This window comes from Magnolia sinica, chromosome 8, assembly GCF_029962835.1.
Source record: "Magnolia sinica isolate HGM2019 chromosome 8, MsV1, whole genome shotgun sequence".
Taxonomy (NCBI): domain Eukaryota; kingdom Viridiplantae; phylum Streptophyta; class Magnoliopsida; order Magnoliales; family Magnoliaceae; genus Magnolia; species Magnolia sinica.
In genome coordinates, this window is record NC_080580.1 from 86015197 (window position 1) to 86040805 (window position 25609).

The 25609-nt window shown below is 41.5% G+C and overlaps 1 protein-coding gene across 2 annotated transcripts in view; it reads right to left on the minus strand.

Annotated features, from left to right (window-relative positions):
* The window catches only part of LOC131253574 (uncharacterized), a 28382-nt gene extending 3654 nt beyond the window's left edge, over positions 1-24728 (minus strand). Inside the window, exons 1-8 of one of the 2 annotated variants that reach the window (XM_058254620.1) lie at positions 24148-24725; positions 11135-11320; positions 7075-7167; positions 6269-6451; positions 5728-5830; positions 3923-4108; positions 2533-3797; positions 1558-2003 (exon numbers count right to left, since the gene is read on the minus strand). In XM_058254620.1, coding sequence (XP_058110603.1) covers positions 1558-2003; positions 2533-3797; positions 3923-4108; positions 5728-5830; positions 6269-6451; positions 7075-7167; positions 11135-11320; positions 24148-24396 — 2711 coding nt within the window. In that variant the 5' untranslated portion in view covers positions 24397-24725. The other variant, XM_058254621.1, reaches the window with a different exon arrangement.
* Positions 24729-25609: the final 881 nt, after the last annotated feature.

Genomic DNA, 25609 nt, shown 5'->3' on the forward strand with positions numbered 1-25609 from the left:
CACAAAGAAAGGCTTGCCAAACAGTGGAAAGTTAGTTTCATGTGAAACTAAGTTTCCTTTACATGAATCCAAAAGGCCCTAATAAATCTTTGATAGTCATCCATAACAAGAACAGGGGAGAGGGGGAACAAAAACAAAAGACACTCATCCACCTGGCATCCGTGCATGCCAATCAATATCTCCAAATCATGAGGCCCATTGTGGATGGAGCATAAAATAACATAACAATGATCACATCATCAACTGTTGAAATAAAGAGGAATTATCCGGGAGGTCTGATCGAATACTTTAGCCTTTGAATCTGGGTTATTTTCCAATGATCCAAACTGTATATGACAAGTCTCACTACATACGGTGAAAAGACAACAAATAAAAGCTCTCAATTAGATTATTTAACCCTTAGATAATTTGGCTCTTTTGCTTTGAAAATGAATGGTGACCATAACCTTTGTATAATCAAAGGGTTCGAATACTCAATCTGAGAGTTCTTCTCAGGCATGCCCCATTCAGTGGAAGCCCTATCAAACCAATGGTTTGGGTCATTAAAAAATATCCAAATCCAACGGCTAGAGTCCTGTTGTATCTTCTGTAAGATGTCGGGATGCATTCGAGCAAACCTCATTATCAGGTTCCAAAGCTATGCAAAGGTTTTCCATTTCTGACAAGTAGAACCCATAATCAAGACGCCGTTGTTCTGTTCCATGCCACTGCAGATGGACCAAGCCCCAAAAATCTCTCTGATTGGAAGATTCCAGTTGTAGGCTGCAAATTGAAAGGTTATGCTAGGACCCAGAGAAGATTTTTTTTAAAGGAATTGTCTATCCACAGTAGGACAGAACAGACCAGAGGTCTGGATCATAGTTCAAAAACTCGACTCGACTTGAAATCCGGTTGAGCAGGGTTGACTTGAACACTCGGACAAGTCTGCACTTGACTTGGTATTTAATAATTAAATTAATATTATTTATAAATACCTATAGTCATATATATACGCAAAATATAAAAATAGTGGAAGAAACGCGAATGTGCAACGTTTCGTGTTGGTTAGAGACTCTGCTTCCTTCACCAGAGGCCTTGCATTCAAATCACTTTCCTTACTTTTTTATAAAAAAAAATGTCCCCCAAACGAGTCACTTGCTTCGTGTCAAGGTGACTCGAGTAAATCAAGTCACCGAGTTGACTTGACGAGTCCTGCTGAGTCAGGATCACAACCAAGTCTCATGGAAAATTGGCTCGAAATCTCATCAATTTGAGTTCACTGGCCTAGTTATTGAGCAAAGCCACAGAGTTTTCCTATTATGGTCTAGATTACTGAAGCATGGGGCTCCCAGTTTTCAGAAATGAAGCCACAGGTCAGCATCTCTGAAATGAAATGTTTAGGGGCCCAATTTCACAGGAAAATGTTAAGAATCATGTCAGCATGATTTCTGGCTAAGCTCCATCCACAACAGGTCAACATTTAGACAAAATGGATTCCCATACAGCCATGTGAGGAGTGGATGAGTAGCAGCCAGTGGTAGATGCACACTGTACTCCAGCCAGATAGAAATTCCATACCTTTCTGGGTTCATAATCAACCCCGGTCTTGGCATCACCAGCGTTCGGAGCATTGATCCAGAGTCCTGAGAAAGTTGTCCAGCACCTGAATCTGTCTGCTTGCATCCTTCCGGCGTGGCAGCACCCAAATGTAAAGGCCCAAAAGATCCAAACTCGAGTCTCTCCACTGGTGACAGTGCAAAGCCATTGTCGTGGGGGAACCTTCTCGTGCTTGGGCGGCTGGGATGGATGAACTCTGATCGACCAGGAGGCTTCCCCTGGCCATTCCCACCAAAGTTCGAGGTTTGCACAGCCCGAGAATGCAAAGGCTCATGAGCGCCTCTATCTGGCAACTTTGACGTGTCCAGCGGTGTAATTGCCTGGCCATTACAATGGGCTCTTGGCAACTGACTGTGGGTTGGTGGCACTGCATTCCTTCCTTTCCCTGGCCTGTATGAAGAATGGTTCTGCAAACTCCCAAGCGTAAAAGGACATTTGAGATAATGGAGACCACAGGATGTGCATGGTATCCTTGGGTTTCAATTCATAAGAGTGATGCCACAGTTCAGTGATCCAGGCAATTGATTTGATGTCATGGATACCACTGTGGATGGACCATGCAGAAACTGTAGATGGGTCAATTCTAACCATTTGATCTATGGCCTGTATATGGTTAAGAAATGCATGAAAGCAACAGCCAACATGCAACCCAAAATGCCAAAAGATTGGATGGACAGGATTCTTCCAGCATGGGATTCTCAGGGAATGATCCTTCTAGTGTGAGGACCCACAAATCCAATGGACTTCTGGGTCCCTAAACCATGTGATCCCACTTGTACAAACTGAAAACCGAAGGGTGCCTCGCCAATGGTATACTTGGACACAAAACTCTAATTCCAAGAAGACCCATATGCTAGGAGAACCATGTAATCACTACCTAACAGCGAAGCAGAAATTCCATTCACTCAAAATATCAAGAGCTTGAAATTAGCATACCGTGATGGGAAAGTACATGCCCGTTCCTCGTGGCTTTGGCATTTCTTCCACACCAAAAGCACCAGATGTCAAGGGCAGGTTCCCCAAATAATATCCAGAAGCAGAAGGAAATGGCTGTCCAGGGCCAGCCCCATTGCCATTCATGTGCTGTAACATGTTTGGTTTCAAGCGTGCTGATTGATGGAGTGACTTCCGTGATGGTTTACTATGAAGCTGAGAAGGCAATGGTGGAGGAACAGAGACAACTGGATCGCACAAGATGTAACTGTGGCACTGCTGACCATATAGCAGACTACTAAGGTGATTGTCGTAGTCACCGCTGAGGTCTGACAAGTGGTTGGAAGATTCAGGACTTCCAGAAACGCCCTTCAAGTCCTCTTCCCTGAAACCAACATTGGAGATTCCCCGACCATTAGATTCCAAGCAGTTCGAAGAGTTGCCCGCGGTCAAAGATGGATTTCCAAGATTCGAATCTTCTGACAGACATGCATTCGAAGTTGAAAATGGGAAACCATCAGTTGATCTAGCAGTAGCAGGATTCTCATAATTACTACAAGATTGGAAGGTACTATTGCTTGCGCGCTTACTTTCATCCCAGTCTGGCCAGGAAACAACTTCGCCATTTGTGGAGTTTGTCAATTTTGGATGGTAATGGGTTCCATTCCCGAACTTCCAGTTGAACGGGCGAGAGAAATGGAGATGTGGTGCATGGTGTGCTCCTATGAATGGTGAAGTACACAGCTCACTACTTGAGGACGAGGGCTTACAATGTCCATTCGGGATTCTTGAACCTGAATTTTGGGCAGTTGCAAGATCTGTTGCATCTCCTGTTGGCGTTTGTGGTTCATTTCTGCAGGGGGGCTGCTTTTCCAATCGTGTTCCAATCCCATTTATCCTTGCAGACCCTGACATCCTGATGTTATCAAACTCCCTGTATAATATTCTGTTACAATCATCAGCTGTCTCCCCAATTGGGACACGAGAACCAATGAATGAGGATCCTGAAATCATCTTATCCTCCATTGATTTCTGAACATTGTGCAGCAATGATGCAAAACCAGATCCACTAACACCAGACAGCATATTATCTTGAGAACAAGGGGGAGAATCTTGCACATCTGGCCTCTGTCCACTTCCATGCCTATCCAATGTGTTCATGAAGAACTTATTGACTTCTTCCAAAATACTCTCTCCTGGTAACAGAAGGATCTGCCCAAGCTTGCGGGCTCCATAAGTGAATGCACTACGTATCCGATAGAAATTACCTATAGGAGAGAACAAGCATGATGCCGGTAAGTGAGAGGCTGAATAAACAGATGCATGGAAAGGAACACAGAGGTCATCAAGTTGACAATCAGAATTTCCTCACTTGAAAAAACCAGCTTCATACCTTTGCTAACACTGCGTCCGAGATTATTGTTTTCTTTCAGAGGATCAACTATGTTAAGATGCTTTCGAGGAAATGAATGAGTGTTTTTCTCGAGCCCTCTTAACGGAACTGAGAACATGTCTAGACATTTTCTAAGGAACTCCTCAGTAAGCAACAAATCACCCCCATTGATCTCTGGTGTCTCAACTGTGAAATTACAAACAAATCAGTACCCCCGACAAACAGAAAATTAAATAAAATCCATCTCAACCGCACAGACAGTAATTGAACAGCGCCCTGATAAGGCCACATGAAAGAGCAGGATCATGAATCCTACTCTCACCACAACTGCCATGTGAAGTGCGTTTCCAAGGACCTGGCTGTACATCAGGTGGATGCCATCTTGCATCCTTGCGACAAATATCGCTGAAAATTTAAAAATCTCAAGACATTTTCACAGGAAATTCACCAAACAATATTTATCGCAATAATATAGCAATATTTTCAAAATCTCGGCAGCTTTGAAGTTCTCACATTTTATCATGAAACTTCACGATTTTAGTGATACAAAAACTTAACACTTTAAAATAATTCATTTTTACCGATGCTTTAAAAATTTTAAATTATTTTTAAGAAAGGTGGAAAAGGATTCATGTGCCTGACCCCAATTCGTTGGGATAAGGCTTTAGATAATGTTGACGATGATGATGATTTTTTAATTTATCATAAATATTTTTAAATTTTTTATTTTCAGCAATATTTCCCTGATATTATCGCGAGAAAAACTTCAAAATCTGTAAGTGTCCTGAGTAAATCCCATGCCAAGAAATTGTTGAGAATGAGTTTTGTCACTATATCGTGCATGTGCCTTGGCCCAAAATCAAGCTGGCCCTGTGATTTAGGCAGTGATATGTAATGTTGAATATGCATTTGTCGATTCCTTTTAAACCGTCCATTTTCATGTGCATGTATTGTCCACCTGATGATTAGATTGTCCTAATGTTTAGACCACAGCCCATGGGGCCCTCCTAATGAAAGGCCCATGTGTAGCACATACATGGTATTAAAAAAATGGTAACCTTACATCTTTCAGGAATATATATAGCACTCGATTTGAAAAAAAAAAAAATGTCAGCAGATATGAGGCCGTAACAGATCAATACAGGTCTGTAACAGACAGATACAGGTTCAATACGAAGAGAAAGAGGAAGTAGGATTCTTTTTTTAAGTTATTTTTTTATTATTCTTTGTATGTTTCTCATCATAATAATAATAATATTATTATTAACAACAACGACAGCGACGACATTAATAAAAGAAGAAGAAGAAGAAGAAGAAGAAGAAGAAGAGGGATTTACCATTACAATATCTTTTTTCTTTCAATTTTTTTCAAAATTCTCTCTATTTTTAGTTATTTTTATTATTTTGTATATTTCTTATATTTTCATTAATATATTAATATTATAATAAAATAGAAAAAAAAAATCATTTTTTGATCCACCTCGTCAACCCACTGAGTCCTGGGTCGACCAGGACATACCTGGTCCGAGTCCAAAGCTGGATCCTAGTTGGCAAATATGGTTACAAGATTGTAACAGCCGTTTATAGGGGCCGCAATGGCTGTTACTACCCATACCTTAATGGCCACTAAGGCTAGCATTACGGCCACTGTCACCGTTATTGAATACCTTAGGCACGTATGTTTCATACTGGCACATTCAGGGAGATTTGGTTTCTCACTTCTCATTCAAACTCCTACTTCAGTGAGTAGCCTTTTTCATTTCTTGTTTGAATAATCAAAGCTGATCAAAAGGGATGCTGCTCACCCACTACTTCTGGCAGAGAAGATACAGCGACTGGACCATTTAAACTGACACAGTAGTTCTCCCAGTCGAATTTGCTGAAATAGTCCAAAAACCTATACAGGACCTAGAGAACAGCAGTTTCTCTTAGTTAAGTCCTTGCAACGCCAAAGAGAATAAATTTGAATAATCATGGCATGAATATTGCTATGCCCACATGCACCTATCAACCCAGCCAGATGTGCCAACCTGGGCATCGGCTGTCCCCGCAATATAGCTAGCCTGGCTGCAAAAGCAGGCTGGTCCACTAATCAGGAAAGCCACATGTACTAGGATTTGGACCTTATTTTTTAAAAAAGATTTCAATTGCTTTCATCCATGTGGCCCACCTGATGAGTCAACTAGTCTGATTTTTGGGTCATACATTTACATGGTGGGCCCACCTGATGCACAGATCATATGTCCCCACATATGCCAGGTGGTTGTATGTGGACAGCTGAGGTGGTCTGTGGGCTTAGCAAAGTTCTGCATTACATTATGATGCTTATTATCCATCAGCACTCACCCCCAGAGGGCCATGTAGAGATGAATGGAAAATATGGAAGATGTACAGGACCAATGTCTCCAATGCATATGTTGAAATCAGACTGTGATGGGCACCAAGGATGCGGCTCTCATAATAACACCAAGCTTTAATCAGTATAATGCTGCGCTTAAAGAGATGATCTTTGCCAATAAGACGATCAACCTGTGAAAATGCCACGACAGATTTACAGTTACATTCGAGATCCCCAGACCGTTATTTAGAGACAAATGAATAATTTGTCTGAGAGACAAATGAATAATGCGTTTGAGAGGAAAACCAGTGTATTACTTTCACATGCTAAGAGAAAGTGTTGCGAGAAATTATAGCCTACTGAGCCTCAGCAAGCTCACGGAATAACAGCTTGCTGAGGCAAAGGATCCCATAAGTATGGGGCCCATGGTATGGAAGTTGATCTGATGGGCCATTGTGTGTGGAGGATACCTCAAAAACATCCAGATCGAAAAAGCCCAACCCTTTGATCCTTGGGATGTTTTGTGTTGTGGACTGTTTCTGTAACTCCCCCTTGGCATCTCTATTGTTAGGCCAGGCATCCCCCATCCATGGTGGCACCGGTCAGAATGGCAGTACAGATCACAGTAAGGTCCACAAGTATGGAATCATGAGTCTCTGCAACACATTAGTTAATGAGGATTTTTGCGGTTAAGATCATAGAAAGGGCTGCATGTACAAAAGCTTGTCTCTCTGCAACACATTAGTTAATGAGGATTTTGACAGAAATGGAAATTGCACTAAATTTTGAATCATTAGAAATGTTGACAAAATACCTGTTCAAGGAAGCATAGAGTGCAGAGTCCTCCCAACTGATTGAAGGAGATGTCTACTACAATATTCTGAACAAGGCATTTGACAAGCTTGACCTGCCATCAGAAATCAAGACATCTAAAAACAGTCGTGTGATTCTATCAAATCTGGAGCGGTAAAGTACTAAATATTCATGTATGTTAAACACCTGGAACTTTTTTCCCTTTCTGTTAATAAGACACAGAGTCATTCCTGAGAAACTTACGAGCATAGGATGCAGCTTAAATAAGTTCTAAAAACTGCTAATTTCAGAAAGAAGCATATAAAAATGTCAATATATAAAACATGTATATTCTCTATGATGTGGAATCCTAGAAACATGACCAATAATTTGGTGCATATACCATTTGTGAGATGGATACATACATACATACCTTGGTGTTCAAAAAACAGTTACATAATGGCCGTTATGTAACGGTAATCGTGGGACCTGTCATGCAATACATGACTGTAATGCCTGTTCAGAAAAAAATGGGCTTGTTGCAGGCCTTTTTTTTTTCTTCAGAACAAGCATGGGCCCCTAACGGACTGATATGGGGCCAATCCATTTTCTTTCTTTAAGAAATTTTTTTACCATAACCAGTGTACGAGTTGTCGGTATCGCTACAAATTTCGCTGGCCAGAGATAAAGATATAATATCGTTATCGCCGATAACCGGAAATGCGGAGAAAAATGCGAAAACATGGAGATAACGGTGAAATTTTTTAATGAAATTTCAGGACATGCCTAAATACATATATTTGTATATTTAGAAATTAAAAATTTGTAAAAAAAAATACATTAAATAATAAGTTTTCATTTAATGGGGCCAAAAAAGCATATGTTTCCATAAAAAATTACTCTAATAATAACCAAAATAAATTTATCTAAGTTCCAAGTGGACCACACCATATGAAACAGTGGGAATAATGATTTCCACCATTGAAATCTTCATAGGGCCCAGTGATGTTTATTTGTCATCCAAACTGTTCATAAGATCACAGGTATGAACAGGGACATGGATGAATAAAAAACAGAAATATCAGGTTGATACAAAACTTTTGTCGCCCCCGAGAATTTTTCAATGGTAAATATTCAATTCACATAGTTTCATGTGATGTGGTCCACCTAAGCTTTGGATATGCTTCATTTTTTGTCTTCTGCCTTAAAATCATTTAATAAAATGGATGGACAGAGTGGATCAAATACGTAAATTACGATGGGCCCACGGAGTTTACTCAGTATGCAATCCACTTCCATTCTAGCGCAGTTTTTATTAATCCCAAAATTTACCTAGGTAGGTCAATTGGGAAGCGAAATGGCTGGTGTACCTCACACCAACTATTTATGTCAACAAGTTCTGTGGGTTTGATCATGAGGTATGTCTTATATCCAAATCGTTCATCCATTTTAAGAGCTCGTCTTAAGGTTTTAGACGAAAAATAAGACAGATATAACTATCAAGTGGACCACACTGCAAAAACCAGTGGGGGATTGAACGTCTACCATTGAAACCCTTAAACCCTTTTTGGGGTCAGAAGTTTTGGATCAATATGAAAATTGTTTTTCCTCTTCATTCAGATATTTGTGTTTTTATGAACAGATTGGATGCAAAATAAACGTTATGGTGGGCCCTGCAAATTGTTTAACGGTGAAAATCATTATCTCCGCTGCTATCTATGGTGTGGTCCATATAATCTTTGGATATGGTTCATTTTTTGGATAATGCTCTAAAAAGAACTCTAAAAACAGATGAACGGTGTAGATATAATAAATACATCACTGTGGGGCCAATGTAACTTTGATCTCCTTTGAATCGTTCGTACAACTCGGAGCTCGAGGAGCGTCAGTGCTCGTCTTCGCACGACACGTACCTACAGCAGCTATATAGCTGGTGTGAGGTACACCAGCCAATCCGCTTCCCGTGGATCCCTAACTGTGGGACCCATTATGAAGTATGTACCTTACATCTGCACCGTCCATCATATATGACGGCTTATTTTAGTGCGTGATCCGAAAAATGAACCAGATTCAAATCTTCAATGGACCACACCACAGGAAACTGTGTGAATTGAACGCATATCATTAAAAACTTCCTGGTGGCCATAGAAATTTTGAATCAAGCTGATATTTATTTTAACCCTTCATCCATGCCTTTTTATATTTATAGAAAGGTTTGATACAAATAAACATCATTGTGGGGCCTAAGAAGGTTTCAACGGTGAAAATCATTATTCTCATTGTTTCTTGTGGTGTGGTCCACTGGAGATGTGGATATGCTTTAATTTTGGGATTTACCCCTAAAATGAACTAGAAAAATGAATGGACGGCGTGGATAAATCACATACATTCATGGTGGGCCCAGAGAGTTTACTCAGTACGCTGAAGCACACCATGCGCGCGGTCTGCTTCTGTAGTTCTGAAGCATAAAAAAAAAAAAAAAAAGAGGGGTTGGGTTTTCGGCGGAGAGGGGGGATTTTCGACTAAGGGTTTCAAAATCCCATCTCAATCTCCCAAAATCCCTGATTTTTCGCCGAAATCATGTATTTGTGGCATGAATCTTCCAACCGAACAAAGAAAAGGGAAAATTTCAGATTTCTTTACCTCCGTTGAAGACGAGAGCTGTCGATTGCTGCCTAGATTCTTTTCTTCCGAGTTCCGATCAACCATCAACCAGGTATTACCGAAATCAAAGGTTTTTTTTTTTCTCGATTTTTTTTTTTCACTTTTTACCTATTTTGTCGCAAAAAATCCAAAATTATCGACGATATCGCCGATATTTTGGCGATAATCCAGAGAGAAACGAAAAAGGGGGGGTTTCGGTTTCGCTAGTCTAGCGACACCGATATTATCGGTGATATTATCGACATTTCGTCGACAATGCGAACACTGACCATAACCATCCGTATCATGACGGCCATAAGGCTGGCTGTTACGGCCACTGTTACCATTATTGAATACCTTGATACATACATACATTCAAACAGGCATACATATCACTTGTGTGACATTTTTACCAAGAGAATGTACTGTGCATCATTATTGTAGTGTTTTATTTGTACCCGCATCAGACCGTATAAATGGCAGAGCTTGTGTGTTCAGAAGTCACAATGGAGTGTGCACATGCGAGTGGGTGTAGGTGTGCATGTGCGTGTTGAATCTGTTGACATCATTGGCTGCTTAGATTGTTACTTTGTCTAGGAAAACCCAACAAAAACCACCGTGACTTCTTGCCCCACACACACACAAAATAAAACAAAACACACGCACTCGGTCATCATTGGCTGCCTAGATTGCTAGTTTGTCTCTTACAAAATCCAACAAGATCAGATGGTTGGGATTGCCATGTGCCTGTGATTTTGTAGTGTTTTATTTGTACCCGCATCAGACCGTATAAATGGCAAAGCTTGTGTGTTCAGAAGTCACAATGGAGTGTGCACATGCGAGTGGATGTAGGTGTGGACGTGCGTGTTGAGTCTGTTGACATCATTGGCTGCTTAGATTGTTACTTTGTCTAGGAAAACCCAACAAAAACCACCATGACTTCTTGCCCCACACACACACAAAATAAAACAAAACACACGCACTCAGTCATCATTGGCTGCCTGGATTGCTAGTTTGTCTCTTACAAAATCCAACAAGATCAGATGGTTGGGATTGCCATGTACCTGAGATTTTAGTATGTCATGGCCAACCAGATTAATTGTCCAATCACCAGATATGTTTCTGAAGCATATGAAGTGGACTACACTTCCACTGGCTTCACAATAGCATTAACACTAAGTCAGGATTAGGCACTATGTTTCATTGCTCTCTTTTGTTGCTTCATCAGCATAACCAAAAACAGTAGTTTTTCCCAACTAATCACCGATCGCCCTTAACAGAAGGATAGGAGAAGAAAGCTAAAAGGAAAAACATAGAATAACTTGCAAATCGCAATGCAAACCCACAATCTAGACGTTCAAAATAATTAGAAACTTTCTTTACTCTGACTAAATAAAAGAAGAAGAACAAGAAGAAGAAAAGGAATTAGAATTGAAAACCTCTGCATGAATGTATCGGACATCCTTTACTTCGAACTCCGCAGCCGTATTCTGCTCTTCTCCTTCAAGTACAGAAAAAACATCACTGGCCAAATCATCATCAGCAGTTTGATAGCTAAGTGCAGTCAGATCAATATCTCCATCAGGGAGATAGGTCCTCAGTGGCACTGATCCAAATGGGAACACCTGTAAAAGTTTGTGTGGACAAATGAAATGTCAGTCCACGAATACTTCCCTTCAAAATGAACATTAAATCAAGACAAGATAGCTTGCTGCTTTCTGAAAACTTAGAAGCGTAACTACAATAAAAAATGTGTTACCTTCATCAAAATCACTACCAAAACAAAAAAATTCCTAAATGGAATTTCTGCTGGAGTGCTATGCGGAGTAAGTCAAAAGTCTTTCTGGTCCTTAGGGCTTATTCTTATTCTTTTTTTCTTTCTTTTTTCTTTTTTACCCCCCTCTTTGGAGAGGTGTCCCTGGGGCATCTTCTCCACTTCAAACCAAAATCAGAGTTTCTCTGGTCATTGTGCAATGCATTGGTTTCAACTGAAACAAAATGAACCCTCATGGTTTCATACCCAGTGAGTTGCACTCCAATACCTAGTTTCAAAACCTTTGTTCCATCAGAAGCAGGTTGAACATTTATATGATGCAATTACTGTAGAGGTTTGTCCACTTTGACATTAATGTGCATAACAAAGATTAATTCTATCTTGGGATTTTGCTTTATATATATATATATCAGTGTTTTAAATAGCGGTAGCGTGTTGCGTAGCGTTCAACCCTCTGTAGCGTGTAGCGTAAGCTACACAATACTTTTATTTTTAATTTATATATATATATATATATATATATATATTATATGATAAATATTAAATAGTAAGAAGTTGATGGATAGGGTCTTATTATTTTTAAGTTAATACATGTCTCGTGTACAATTTTTTAAGGGCCCGAATTAGGCGGGACTCGGATTGTGAAGTGTAGCACACAAGTGTCAAAGTTTTTTGGGCCCCACCGTGATGAATGTGTTATATCCACACCGTCCATCCATTTTGCCAAATAATTTTAGGGCATGAGCCCAAAAATGAGGCAAATCCAAATCTCGGGTGGACCGCACCATAAGAAACAGTAATAATTAAACGTCCACCATTAAAAATTTATTGGGGGCTACAAAAGTTTTAGATCAAGCTGACATGTGTGTTTTCCCTTCATCCATGTCAGTGTGACCCAATTAACAGGTTAGATGGAAAATAAACATTACAGCGGACCGTGTAACAAAATAGTGCAAGTGCACTGTTCAACGTGCACCGCAGAACACAAAATAATAATAATAATAATAAGTGCGTGGCTGTGAAACAGCCACGCAGTCTATTCCGGAAATGAAAAAGAAGAGAGAGGGGGAAACCGAAAGAAAAGAGGGAAAGAAGAGAGAGAGAGAGAGAGAGAGAGAGAGAGAGAGAGAGAGAAGAAGAAGAAGAAGAATCCGCAGCTGCGGCCGCAACCGCAGCAGTTCGAGAAGAAGAAGAAGAGGAAGAAGAAGAAGGAGAAGAAGGAAGAGGAGAAGAAGAAAAAAGAAAAAAAGAAAAAGGAAGGAGCGTACCTATTTTTGTCTCAAGATGAGATTGAATCAGTGAAAACTGCAAATGTTGGCCTCTGGAAGCAGTTTTTCAAACTCAAGATTGAAAAGTGGGGAGAGGAGCAATGTCAGCAGCGTCAGTTTGCGCCTGACAGCAGATTTTCGACCTCAACATTGAAGGGTGGGGAGAGGAGCAGCGTCGGCAGCGTCGGATTGGCCCTGTGAGAGGATTTTTAGTCTCCAAATGGAAGGATGGGGACAGCAACTGCGTCGGCTGCTTCGGTTTGGGGTGGAAGCCCTTTCGAATTAGGTTTTTGCTTTTTTAACTTTAGTTTGGCTTGTGGTGTGAGTTCACCACTGTTTCCTGCACTGAAAAAAAAAAAAAAAAAAAACCAAACAGGTAGCGCACGCTACCTGCGCTACACGCTATGTATCCGTAGCATACGCTACGACCGCTACAGGGGAAAAACGCTATTTGTAACGCTACGTAGCGAAATCGCTACGCTACGCTATGGGCGCTACTGAAAACACTGGTTAGAGAGAGAGTCATGCTCACCCGCGCACGTGCGCACCTTGGCACACGTGTCATGGGTGTCTAATCCGAATGGTCCTTGTGCTGCGGAATCCCATGAAACCCCCAGGGACAAATGTGCCCCCTGATCTAAAATTCTGGTGGGCCCTAGCATAGAGAAATGCAAATCGAGGGAGAAAAATGTTTTCATTTTTCATGGGCCATCAAAGTTTTAGATCAAATTAAAACTTGGTGGGGGTTTCACGAGGTGTCGCTTCACATGAACGGTTCATATTTTGGATCCACATCACGTAGGATGGGTTCTCAAAAAGTTCGTACGTAGTACGTACGAACCGGTTCGTAGGTGAGCGTTTAGTGTATATATATATATATATATATATATATATATATATATATATATATATATATATATATATATATATATATATATATATATATATATATATATATATAAACTTGATATTGTGTTGACTTTGCTTGAACCATTCCAAGGACAATTATTTTGACACAAGTGTTCAATGTTATTTTAGCTCAAGTCATATCCAAGAAAGCATTTTTAAGATTTCTACACATCAGGAACTTTAGGTTTTGATCTCCTAATAGTAGTTTAGAACCTTGGCCCTGGAGCTTCACCTAAAATGCATGAAAAAGAAAAATGTCAACAAGACCCCATCGTTCAATGGACCAAATTGTCCACCTTAACTTGAAACTCCCCAGAAGCTGGCAAAGCAACCTTCCGGTGTTGAAGAAACACCACCCTCACCTTTCACAGTAATCGATTGTTGAGATCGAGGGCCAATCACAAGCTAAAACGATGTAAGTAATTGGAAAGGGGTAGTTCACAAGCCATGAATCTAACCAAATCAAACACCACTCCCAACCTCTACTCCAAATCAAAGATCCTTAGCTTAGCACCATGTCTCACAGCAATCTACTCCCTCAGCTAGAATCCACCATTGGTTTGAAAAGAGACAAGTGGCAATTGGAAACTTACAACATGGCCCGTGTTTCTAACCAAACATAAACATGCTTCCCATCTACGACTCCAAGAAACTCAAAGACCCTATAGAATGACTAGCCTCCTACCCATCTATAATAACAATTTGGCAGTGTTCCATCCCGTTATATTGCAATTCTTCACACATCAGCCATATTCCAGTCCATATCCAGCCTTGTTTTGACCCATTAAAGCATGGAATCTCAGTCCATTAACAATCTTTTGTTCCAAATCAGAAACTACCCTATATTCTATCCATTACTTTCCTGGCGTCACCCTTGGTGCGATGTAGACCCATAGTGGTCACATCTATTGAGGAAAGCTTACCAATCAACAACAAGACAATTGCATCATTGAGCTATTCACAATGGTAGCTAGCTTGGAAACTATTATTGACCAACTATGTGGAGAATCGCATGGAGAGCAACCCGATCCCATCAGAGATCCTTATGGTGACCCAAATCTGCAACAAGAGTTCCAACTAGAACCTTTGGTGAATCGAAATAGTATAGGTCCTTGGGAGTTTGTTTATGACTTCATGCAACAACTCTTTGCACAGAGAGCCCATGATGTCTCGATACAGATGCCCAAGAAAGACGATATCACCAAGAAAGCACAAGTTGAAGTTCCGGACTTCACGAGTTGTCTTGATTCAAAGGCTTTTTGTCAATTTCATTACAAAGCTTGAAGATTATTTTACATGGTACTACATGGATAATGTCCAGTAAGTGGCCTTTGTCAAGATCAAGTTGAAGAGCTCGGCAAGAATCTCATAGCGAAGCATTGATGACAACAATCTCATCATGGGTCGTCCTGCAATCACCAAGTGAGCTAACATGAAAGAAAAGATGGAAAGTATTTGCCTTCCGACTACACAGATACTCTTTCTCCAGTAGCTCATTACGTTCAAACATGGAACTTTATTGGTGGATGACTACACTAAGAGAAGTTCAATGAGCTTTTGGCTGTTTTTAGCTTGTAAAGATAGACCATGTAACAACTAACCGCTATTAGATAGGGTTACGCCGAGAGATCCAGCATGAGATAGTTATGTATGATTTCGAGTTGGTTGATGATATTCATCGAAAGGCTCGACAAGTTGAATAGTAGATCAGTAGCTAGTAGCACACTCTCCAGCATTTTAGCTCTCTGGTCGAAGAACCTTCTGTGAGAAAAGGTCTGGATCCACATCTTAACCAAATTCCACTGTAGGGCTACTGACCACCTCCCTACCCTTTTCAGTCATGCCCACAGATGCAAACTCCGCTTGTGAGGCCATCACAACCTTTGTAGTGCTGCAAAACTCATATCAAAGGTAACTAGCGTCGAAGAGACATGACACCAGGAGGCAAGGTCCTAATCCTAATTATCCCCTTATGAGAGAACGATTGGGTGTTGACTGTTACCGTTACGAACAAATAGGGCACTTTTTTAATGAGTGTCTGCAAGCTAGAAATCTCCATCACTGTGGTAATGAGGAACCCTACTACCCGGATGGCCATGAGTAGAGTTGGGCATTGAATCGAGTCGGACCGCGTTAGGACTGACCCGAGTCCGACTCGATAGGCCTAACCCAAACTCGACCCGACTCGGTACCGAGTACAGCATGCCTAACCCGATCCGAGTCCAGATCTGGCCTGGACTAATCCGGACCAAGTTCGACCCGGTCAAAAGTATCAAGTCGAGTCGAGTTGGCACTAAGTCGTATAGAGATGAGGGAGGGAGGGAGTGGAGAGGAGAGAGAGGGTGGGTGGTTGTCGGGCTTGGAAGAGGAGGGAGGGAGGGAGTAGAGAGAAGAGAGAGAGGAGGAGGGTAGTGGGTGGCTGCCGATCTTGGAAGAGGAAGATGAGGGAGGGATGGAGAGAGTTTGGGATAGGGTCGGGGTCGGGTGCGGCGGGTAGGGTTAGAGATAGTTAGAAATTAGGGTTTTTTATTTTATATATACCCGAATCCCAGTCAAGTCAGGTTTCGAATCGAGTCGAGTCTAACCGGATCAAGTTTCAGGTCGAGTTACTGGGTAACTCGAACTTGACTCGGTTTGAGTTCAGATCAGGCAAAGCCTACTCGGTTCAGACCGACTCACCCATTCGGTTCGGGTCGAGTCGGGTTTGAACGAGTCGGATGAGTCAAGTTGGGCGAGTCGAGTTGAGTCGTCTCATGCCGAGCTCTAGCCATGAGTATTACGATGAGCACATCAATATGGAATAACCCTATGTAGAACTTGCATCATAGTAGAGAACCCCCTAAGACTGCAGTCGAAGATGAGGTTCAAAGCCCCACTCCTGCTATACATCGCCTCCTTACCACCATCGAGGAGGAAGAGAAAGACTAGTGACGAACCATTGTTTTCCGTATGCAGGTAAAATGCCATGGTAGGTTATGTAATAACATCATCGATGGTGGTAGTACGATGAACATTGCCTCTCATGGAGTAATTGATAAGTTCAAGTTGCCAACTAAAAGGCATTCAAAATCATATAAGGTTAAATAGGTCGACGACATTGCCATCTCCATGACTTGAAGGTGTTTGGTTTCCTTTAAAATCGACATATATGGAGACAATATTTGGTGTGATATAATTCCAATGATTGTCACCCACATCCTTCTTGGTTGACCTTGGCTTTTTTATTAGAAGGTACAAAGCGACGATGAGGCCAACATGCATACATTCATATGGTGAAGCCATCGGACCCACTTTTGCTCAATGCAGCCTACGTCGCCTCCTTCATCTACGCCCCCATCATCGACATCGGCTGCTCTCCCTAACTCTTGTGACTCACCATGTGAAAGTTCAAGGAAGAGAGCAAGAAGAAAGGCATAATGTTTGCTCTAGTCACAAAATAGGTATAAGAGCCCGTTACTGATGAAAATGAGCCTATTCCAGATGAAGTCAAATCCATGTTGCATGACTTCCAAGATTTAGTTTCCGATGATTTGTCTGAGGAGTTGCTTCTGCTGCGAGATATTCAGCACGCTATAGATTTAGTTCCCGAAACATCCTTACCTAATTTACCATCATACCAAATGACTCCCTCTGAGCACGCCGAGTTGAAGGATCAAGTTAATGAGTTACTAAAAAAGGGGATAAATCTGAGAGAGCCTATACCCATGTGTTGTATCAACCCTCCTTACCCCCGAAAAAGATGGAAATTGCGTATGCGTATGGACGGTCAAGTTATTAATAAAAACACAATGAAGTACCGCTTTTTTACATCTAGCCTCTGAATCTCTTGTAAGATCGCCGAGTATTCCTCATCATGTTTCCTCAACACTTCTTTTTCTTTTTTTTCCAAATGTTATATTTCCTTTTAGTAATTTCAACTTTTGAAAGAGGGAGAAGCTGACCCCACCTTGAATTGAAAAGGAGGACCACCATTCTTTGATCTTGTCAGTGAAACCTTCCACTTGTAGCCAAGCCAACTCGAACCTGAAAGGGCGAGGCCCCTAATCTTCCTCTTCCACTTTAAGACTGATCAGATAGTGATCAGATACTGGCTTAGGCAAGCCTCTTTGGAACACAAATGGATATTTTATCTATCCACTCTGCTGACAACAAGAATTCGTCAAGCTTGGATTGGGCGGCACTAACTAAACCGTTTGACCATGTGAACTTCACCCCACCCATGGGAAGATCCACCAACTCATTCTTGTCTATCCAATTGGAGAAGTTAGGCATGCTTCTCGAAGTCTGGCCTGAACCAGATTTTTCAAATGGGAATCTAACGACATTAAAATCACCTCCCACAGTAATTGCCATTTATTTCTGTATGCATCCAAATCAACCCACAATGACTGATGAAGAGATGGTCTATTCGGCCCATACATTGAAGTAAGCACCCATCTGAATTTTGCATTGACTTCTTTCAACAACAGCGAAAGAGAAAACTGCCCCTTGAAAGTATCCTCTTTTGACCACACCTTAGAGTTCCAAATTATTAATATGCCACCTGCCACCTGCTGAACCAACTGCATTGAATGATGCCCGGTCTTTTATTTTACCTTTCCAAAGTGAATCTACCACCCTCTGATCACGACTCTAATTTTGACTCTTGAAAAGATACCATATGTGCCTTGTACCCGTTGCACAATTCCTTAATTTGAACCATTTTTTGAGGACATCCCAAGCCACGAACATTCCAGCTTATTATCTTCATAATAGAACTGAATTACATGTTATTCCCTTATTTGAATTCTCATTATCTTTTCTTACCTCAGAGGACTGGGCTGAAAAGGTCACTCACAATTCCCTGCCCTCATTTGGGCGTAGATCTTCTAAAGATAATTTGCCTCTCCCCTCCTTAAATTCAAATAACTCGACATGATCTTCAGGTCTATCCCCAAAAGTGACTCCCACCATTCGTGCAATCCATCCCTTCCGATTTACCTTCTTCGTTCCTTGCGCCATGGACATTGAACCTACATCAGGGTTTAAAGCATCAGACTCTGCCAAAGCCTCGCCACGTGATGGTATCGTTACCCCTTCCCATTCCAGTATTTCCTCTGGATGTTGCATTATCCCTGTCAGGTCATAATGTTGTACAGAGTTTCCCTTTGTCGAGGTGCCCTCCGCTGCTACCTCAATTCCCCCTTGAAATCGTGATGTTGGATTCTTCGGATCTTTCCCATTACAGATCAGTAAAGTATTCTAATAAGTCCTGAGTGCAAATGCCTTGCTACTCCTCCAACCCCATTTTCAAAGTCTAACTGGTCTTCTTCCAACTTCGAAATAGTTTCCTTCAAGCGTACTTCTGTCAGATCCACTTCTCGCAACTGGTCGAAGTTGAAAAAAGAGAGGAATAGACAGACCAAGGAGTTGTTGTAAACCAAGTCCACACATGTGCCATGACTTAAACATCCCCCACTTGTGCAAAAGTATGTCACGTGCGTAACTCCCGCCTGTGTGAACAAAACCACAAGTGACTCGCCTACCACACGTGGAGAGAATAGCCTGTTCGAGACGTCAATATTAAGTTGTCCTTATTGCATGACGTCATTGGGACAGCTGACGTATTTTCTAATGTCAGCATTAATTGTTACAGTTGCTGCCTATTGGCGTGTTGCATACTCGAGACAAGAGGAGCTTGCCTTATGAGCCTCGACAGACGCGCGCCTAGAAAAAGAGACGGATGGTCATCCTTTTCTCTCTTAAATTTACCACACGTCATGTCCTCCTTAAGACAGAACATACAACCTTTTTGGCAGCCAATGGGAAGTGAACAACACCTTGTATCTTGATTCAATAGTTCGCAGGAGTTTTGATTGCATGTTCCATCAACCGAACTCGGAACCACCATGGGAGGCCCCTGTGAGGTTTCTCCGACCGTCTTCTTCAGCTGCGGGTAAGCAAGGGAAGTATCCTTTGATCCAGATACAGGTGACTGAACCTCTTGCACCAGCCTAACCATAAAGGAATCACAACCAATCCTGATTCGAAAGAAATCTGGTATCAATCGGAGCTTCTTCTTCCTTAAACAAATTCTGGCAAACAAAACATTTTCGCAGTTTGTCGTCGCTTGATCTACCTCCAGAACTTCTTTGAAGCAGGAATTGATTTCTTTGAAGACATCATCTATCTATATTTCAAGCGGAAACTCCCCGATTTCTATCCAAACATCTTCCCAACCGAACATGGACCATGACTCCCATCATCTTATTTCCCTAACCTTTTTGCCCCAAAATAGATTACTTGACATTAAAAAAAAAAAAAAAACTATTCGCCGCTTCTTTGGAGTCAATTGATACCCACCACAAATCATCCCTTAACCTTTTTAGGATATATTACTCTTCTAGGTTGCAGCTTTGCTTCATCCACTGTACAAATTCTTCCATTGAAGTTTTGGCTTGAACTACCACCGCAAAACTGAATTGAAGCTTCTGCAGCAAAAAATCTACCATATTCTGAGAGATTCTTATCTCCAAGCCTTCCATTGTTTCGATATTCAAAAACCCCTTCTCCTCCAGGAGCTGAGGTGAGCCGGATGAATTTGTGTTGTGAGTATTTGTCTTCCTATCGCCACAAGGAGGTCCCACCAGCATGCCTCTGAAAGATTGGGCATTAGCATCCAAGTCCGGATTAGGTTTTGAACAAAATATTCCTTCTCTGTCAGGTGTGCTACTTTGTTATGATATGTCTCAAGTACACAATCTTTGATTCTACCTGCTTCCCTATTTTTCATCTTCGGACCAAATTGGGCTTACCGCACAAGCAATTTCTTTCCCTCAAACTTTCTCCATTCAATATTTATATCACCCTCTCAATCTCATCCTCCCAGCTCATTCAAATAAACACAAAACCACAATATTCGGAGAAACAATCTCGAGGGATGACGACTTCCATAACTCTCCCAGCTCTACCAAAAACTCTTTTGAAATTTATTGGGAGCCATCCAGCAAGGAAATTGGCCACATACAAGGTCAGCAGTTCTGTGAGATTAGGGGGAAATGCGTACCTCTTCTTCCCCGCCTTCAACTTCTTTCGACAGACTAATATCCATCCTTCTACATTATCTTCTTCTAATACACCTTTACCTTTATCAGCATAACGTGTCTGATCTTTCGCAACATCGTTCTGAGTCGTTATTGTAGAGTTATGATGCCCTGCTCCCTCAGGGTTCTTGTCTTCCTTCTTTCGCCAATATTTCATCTTCTTACAGATAGACTACCGTTGTTGTCAACCATGCCATGAAATTATTTCCCTAATATTATTTCAATAAAAATATCATCTTTTAAAAAAAATAAAAAAAATCCCCGATGTCATAGTCATGTTATTTAGCGAATTGGCAAGGTAGCTAATAAATTTTAGCTACTGCCAGGGTCTCGCATGCACCCATGTTCTACATTTCTTGCTTGAGAAGAAACTTGGTGAGCATGTCATACTACAAGGAGCTTCGCTAGAAGTTGAACATGAAGGCACAATCAAGCTAGAACCCCTAGCTATTTTGAAAATTGTGGAATGGTTAAACAAAAGAATTTCATGGTCACTGAAGTCGTAGTGCAATGGTCAAATATGGATCTGACTCATTTGATATGGGAGGTGTGGCAGTCATTGAAAGAGAGGTTTTTGCACTTCCAACCTTGAGGACAAGGTTATTCTCAAGTGGGCAACAATGCTAGGTGCCTAATTTGGTAAGTAGAATAATGCCATCATGTAGCCAAGATTATAGGATTTAGTTGTTGTATTTATTTCATTTCCTTAGGGGCCATTTGGATGCCTGTAACTTCTGTAAAATGTAACAAAGTTACAGGTAAGTAAGTTACAGATAGGGGTGTACATCGAGTCGAACCGAGTCGAGCTGGCCTCAGCTCAACTTGGCTCGGCCACTATCTGACCTCAGCTCGGCTCGGTCCTCGAGCCTAACTGGCTAGCTCAGCTCGGTGTTCGAGCCAAGATCGAGTCGAGTTCGCCATTGCAGCATTTTCACAAACACCTGGACTGCACCTTCAACATCTCACTATATTTGAGACAACAGCAATGGTTTTACAGGTATTTTATCAAACACCTTCTAAGAAACATAAAAATCAAGAAAAAAAGGGTGTTGGTTTCATATACATACCTTCCTTGCCACCAGCCACACTTTTTTGAGTCATTTCATCAAACACTTGGTGAGCAACATCAATATCAAAGTAACCGAGTCACCGAACTGGTTCGATCCGAGTCGAGTCGAGCTGGGGCCAGCTCGAACTCGGCTCGAACTCATTTTCGAGCTCAAAAAATCAGCTTGACTCGGCTTGAACTCAGCTTCGAAGCGAGTCGAATCGAGCTTTTTCGAGTCAAGTGAGCTAACCGAGCTAGCTCGGTTTGTGTACACCTCTAGTTATAGATGGTGTTTGGGGGAGAAAAGTTATAGGTAACTTTTTCTCAACCTGTAACTTTCTTACAGGAAAAGGATCCAAAAATCTCATAGGGAGAAAAGTTGTTTTTCAAGTTACTTGTAACTTTCTTACAATGCTTGCTCACTTGCCCTCCCCCCCCCCCCCCAAAAAAAAGGGGGGGATTCATTAAAGATATCAGCACATTCCATTCCTCACTTTTTGGTATAGATTTCGTGAGGCGATCCAAAAAAGAAGACCTAGGCCAAGATTGGTCAAAACAATGTGGTGGCCGAAGGGATGAATAGCTCGTATATTTATTTATATAGAAATTCTTTGCCTTTTTTCAGTAGTATCCCTGGTCCCAAACGACTGCGAATAGCCACCAAGAAGAATGAATTCCCGAAGGGGTCCAATAGGACTTCCTTTCGAGTAATATTGGGACGGACTGATAGTCCTAACTCTTTGAATTTTTGAATTTGAAATTTCTTAGGAGAATCGCAGGTGCATTGCGGCCATTGAAGGCTCTTGAAAGTTGAGGCGGTCGGTAGGTTTACCAGTATTGAAGCCGGTAGATGGGCTTCTCCCTCCCTCCTCTCTCATCCAGCTCCATCTATTTCATATTATTATTTTAGGGTATCATCCCAAAATGAGCAAGATTCAACTCTCAAGTGGACTATACCATTGGAAACAGTGGTGATATAATGCTTACCAATAAAAACTTTCTGGGGGCTCAATAAGATGGTGATATAATCCCACTTTTATGGCCCAACTGATGATTAGTTTAGCCTAAAAATTTGCCCAATTATTTATTTAGATGGACTTCATAAGATGACATATTTTTATTTAAGTTTTTTTATGTGTCAATTTGATTTTTAAATGATTTCTTACTCGAAGATCTAGTTGGTGTGAATATACAGCTTCCTACTTATAACTAAGTTACGTGTTACCCAAAAACAAAAACTAAGTTACAACTTACATCCAAACATGATTATCTGTAACTTCCTTAAAACTTAAAAACCTTACAGGCATCCAAACACAGCTAGGAGTGTACACGAACCAAGCTAGCTCGGTTGGCACGCTTGACTCGACTCGAAAAAGCTTGATTCAGCTTGGTTCGAAGCTGAGTTCGAGCCGAGTTGAGCTGATTTTTTGAGCTCGAAAATGAGTTCGAGCCAAGTTGAGCTAATTTTTTGAACTCGAAAATGAGTTCGAGCCGAGTTTGAGCTGGCCCCAGCTCGACTCGACTCGGATCGAATCCAGCTTGAATCTAACTCGGATCAAACCAATTTGGTGACTCGGTTACTTTGCTATTGATGTTGCTCACCAAGTGTTTGATGAAATGACTCAACAAAATGTGGCTGGTGGCAAGGAAGGTATGTACATGAAACAAATACCCTTTTTCTCTTGGTTTTTATGTTGCTTAGAAGGTGTTTGATAAAATACCTGTAAAACCATTGCTTCTGTTTTACATATGGTGGGATTTTGAAGTTGCAGCCCGGGTGTTTGTGAAAATGCCTCAATGGCGAACTCGGCTCGATCTTGGCTCAAACTTGGCCCAAGCCGCTGACCAAACCGAGCCAAGCCGAGTTGGAGCTGAGGTCAGCTACTGGCTGAGCCGAGTCGAGCAGAGGCCAGCTCGACTCGGTTCGACTCGATGCACACCCCTAAACACAGCCTTATTTTACTGCTTTATTTAAGTTAGTGTTGTTACGTGATGGCGATCTTGTAGCCAAGTCTTAAGGGATTTGATAGTGTACTAGAAAATAATAAAAAGGATTGTAATCCAGAGGGGAGAAGAGGATAAAGTAGCAACTTCTTTAGGTATATAATTGTAGAGAGGTCTCCCCACCGGGCAAGGGAATCAACTGGTTTCTTGTTTTTTTATTTCTTCTACTGATGTGGTTCTTATCAAATCCAGACCCATTTCAAAATGCGTCTGAAAACCATCATAAAAACCCCATATTGGAAAATAGAAGCATGCCCAGATAATTACCGGACCAGAATTAATAAATGACAGAAATATTAATAAAAATTCAAATAATTCATAATTCCAGCAAAAAAAAATCGAGAAATGGAATCAAAAGGGGACTCGCCTCACTGCCGACACATCCTCTAATCAACCTCTGCACGTAATCAATGACAGCCTTCCTTCTCTGCTCAGACACGACCGTCGGCTGGATCCGGCATATTATCTCGTGGGCAGTCTCCTCGGCTCTCCGCCAGCTATCGCCCCTAATTGACGACGGATTGGGATTCGACGGTGACGATGATGGCAATGGTGATGTGCTTTCTTCGATCCAGGCGCCGTTCCGCTGTGGCGGCCAAGATTGGAGATCGCCCATGCAATCAACGGCTGGATGACATTCGGGAATTCTCAGGGACCGGGAAGCCAGGGGATGGCGACGTGAGACGCCTGAGCGGGAGCCATCGGGGGGGTTGCGGAATCGGACGGTTCAGAGAGATGGATCATGAGGGTGGGTGGGGATCATCCGTTGGATGATGGCGGGAATAAATGATCGGACGGTTGAGATTTTGAGAGGGTTTTGGATCCTGGTGGGCCGTTGAGGAAGGATTTTGATGAAAATAAAACTAGTAAAAAAGGGTTTGGAAAATGAAAATGCAGCGCCTTTGCGGAGAAAACCCTCTCGAAGAAGCCTCGCTTGACACGTGCTATATGAAACATGTGTGATCAGATCGAAACCGTTTAAAAAGTCGTGCGGATTGTGTAGTGAGGGAGAGCTTTGGTGTGGATACTCTGTGGGGACCACCGTCATGTATTTGTTTTATCCATGCCGTCAATTTTAAGGTAATGATGATGATGTCAGTGGATTGGATTAAGATCCTTGGGTTTGCTGTATCTCGAGACAAGTTCACCGGTGTATTTGGCATGTTTGGTATATCTTGGGATTTTAATTTCCCATCCCTTTCAATCTGTCCGTCCAAACATGCCCCGGGCTTAATTGGACGGAATTAGAAGGGATGAGATCAATTTGACAGGGCGTCTGGTGATTGGTATTAGATGAGATTAGGTGGGATGGAAATGGAACAGGTGCGATGGAAATGGAAAAGCTTGAAATTAGATGGGATGGAATTGCATAGGTCCATGACAACTCTACTCAATATTAGTAAGTTGTGTAGGTCCCACCATGATGTGTGGGCTAATCCACACTGTCCACCCAATTTTTTGAGATCATTTTAGGGCATGGGCAAAAAATCAGATAGATCTAAAGCTCAAGTGGACCCACCATGAAAGCAGTGGGAATTGATTACCTATCATTAAAAACTTCTTTGGGGCTACGTAAGTTTTGGATCTGCCTTATTTTTAGGTTCATACCATAAAATGAGGTTACAAAATAGATAAACGGTTTAGATATAACACATGTTTTATTTTCAATAGCTTCAAATGATGGTAGGTATATCCATTCAATGTGCCACCATTTTACAAATATAACATGAAATTAAGCTTATCGTATGCTAACGGGGACAATACCTGCCACGTGTAATAATTACGTTTTTTAAATTCATCCCAACAAATCTTTTCCAATGCCGACCAAA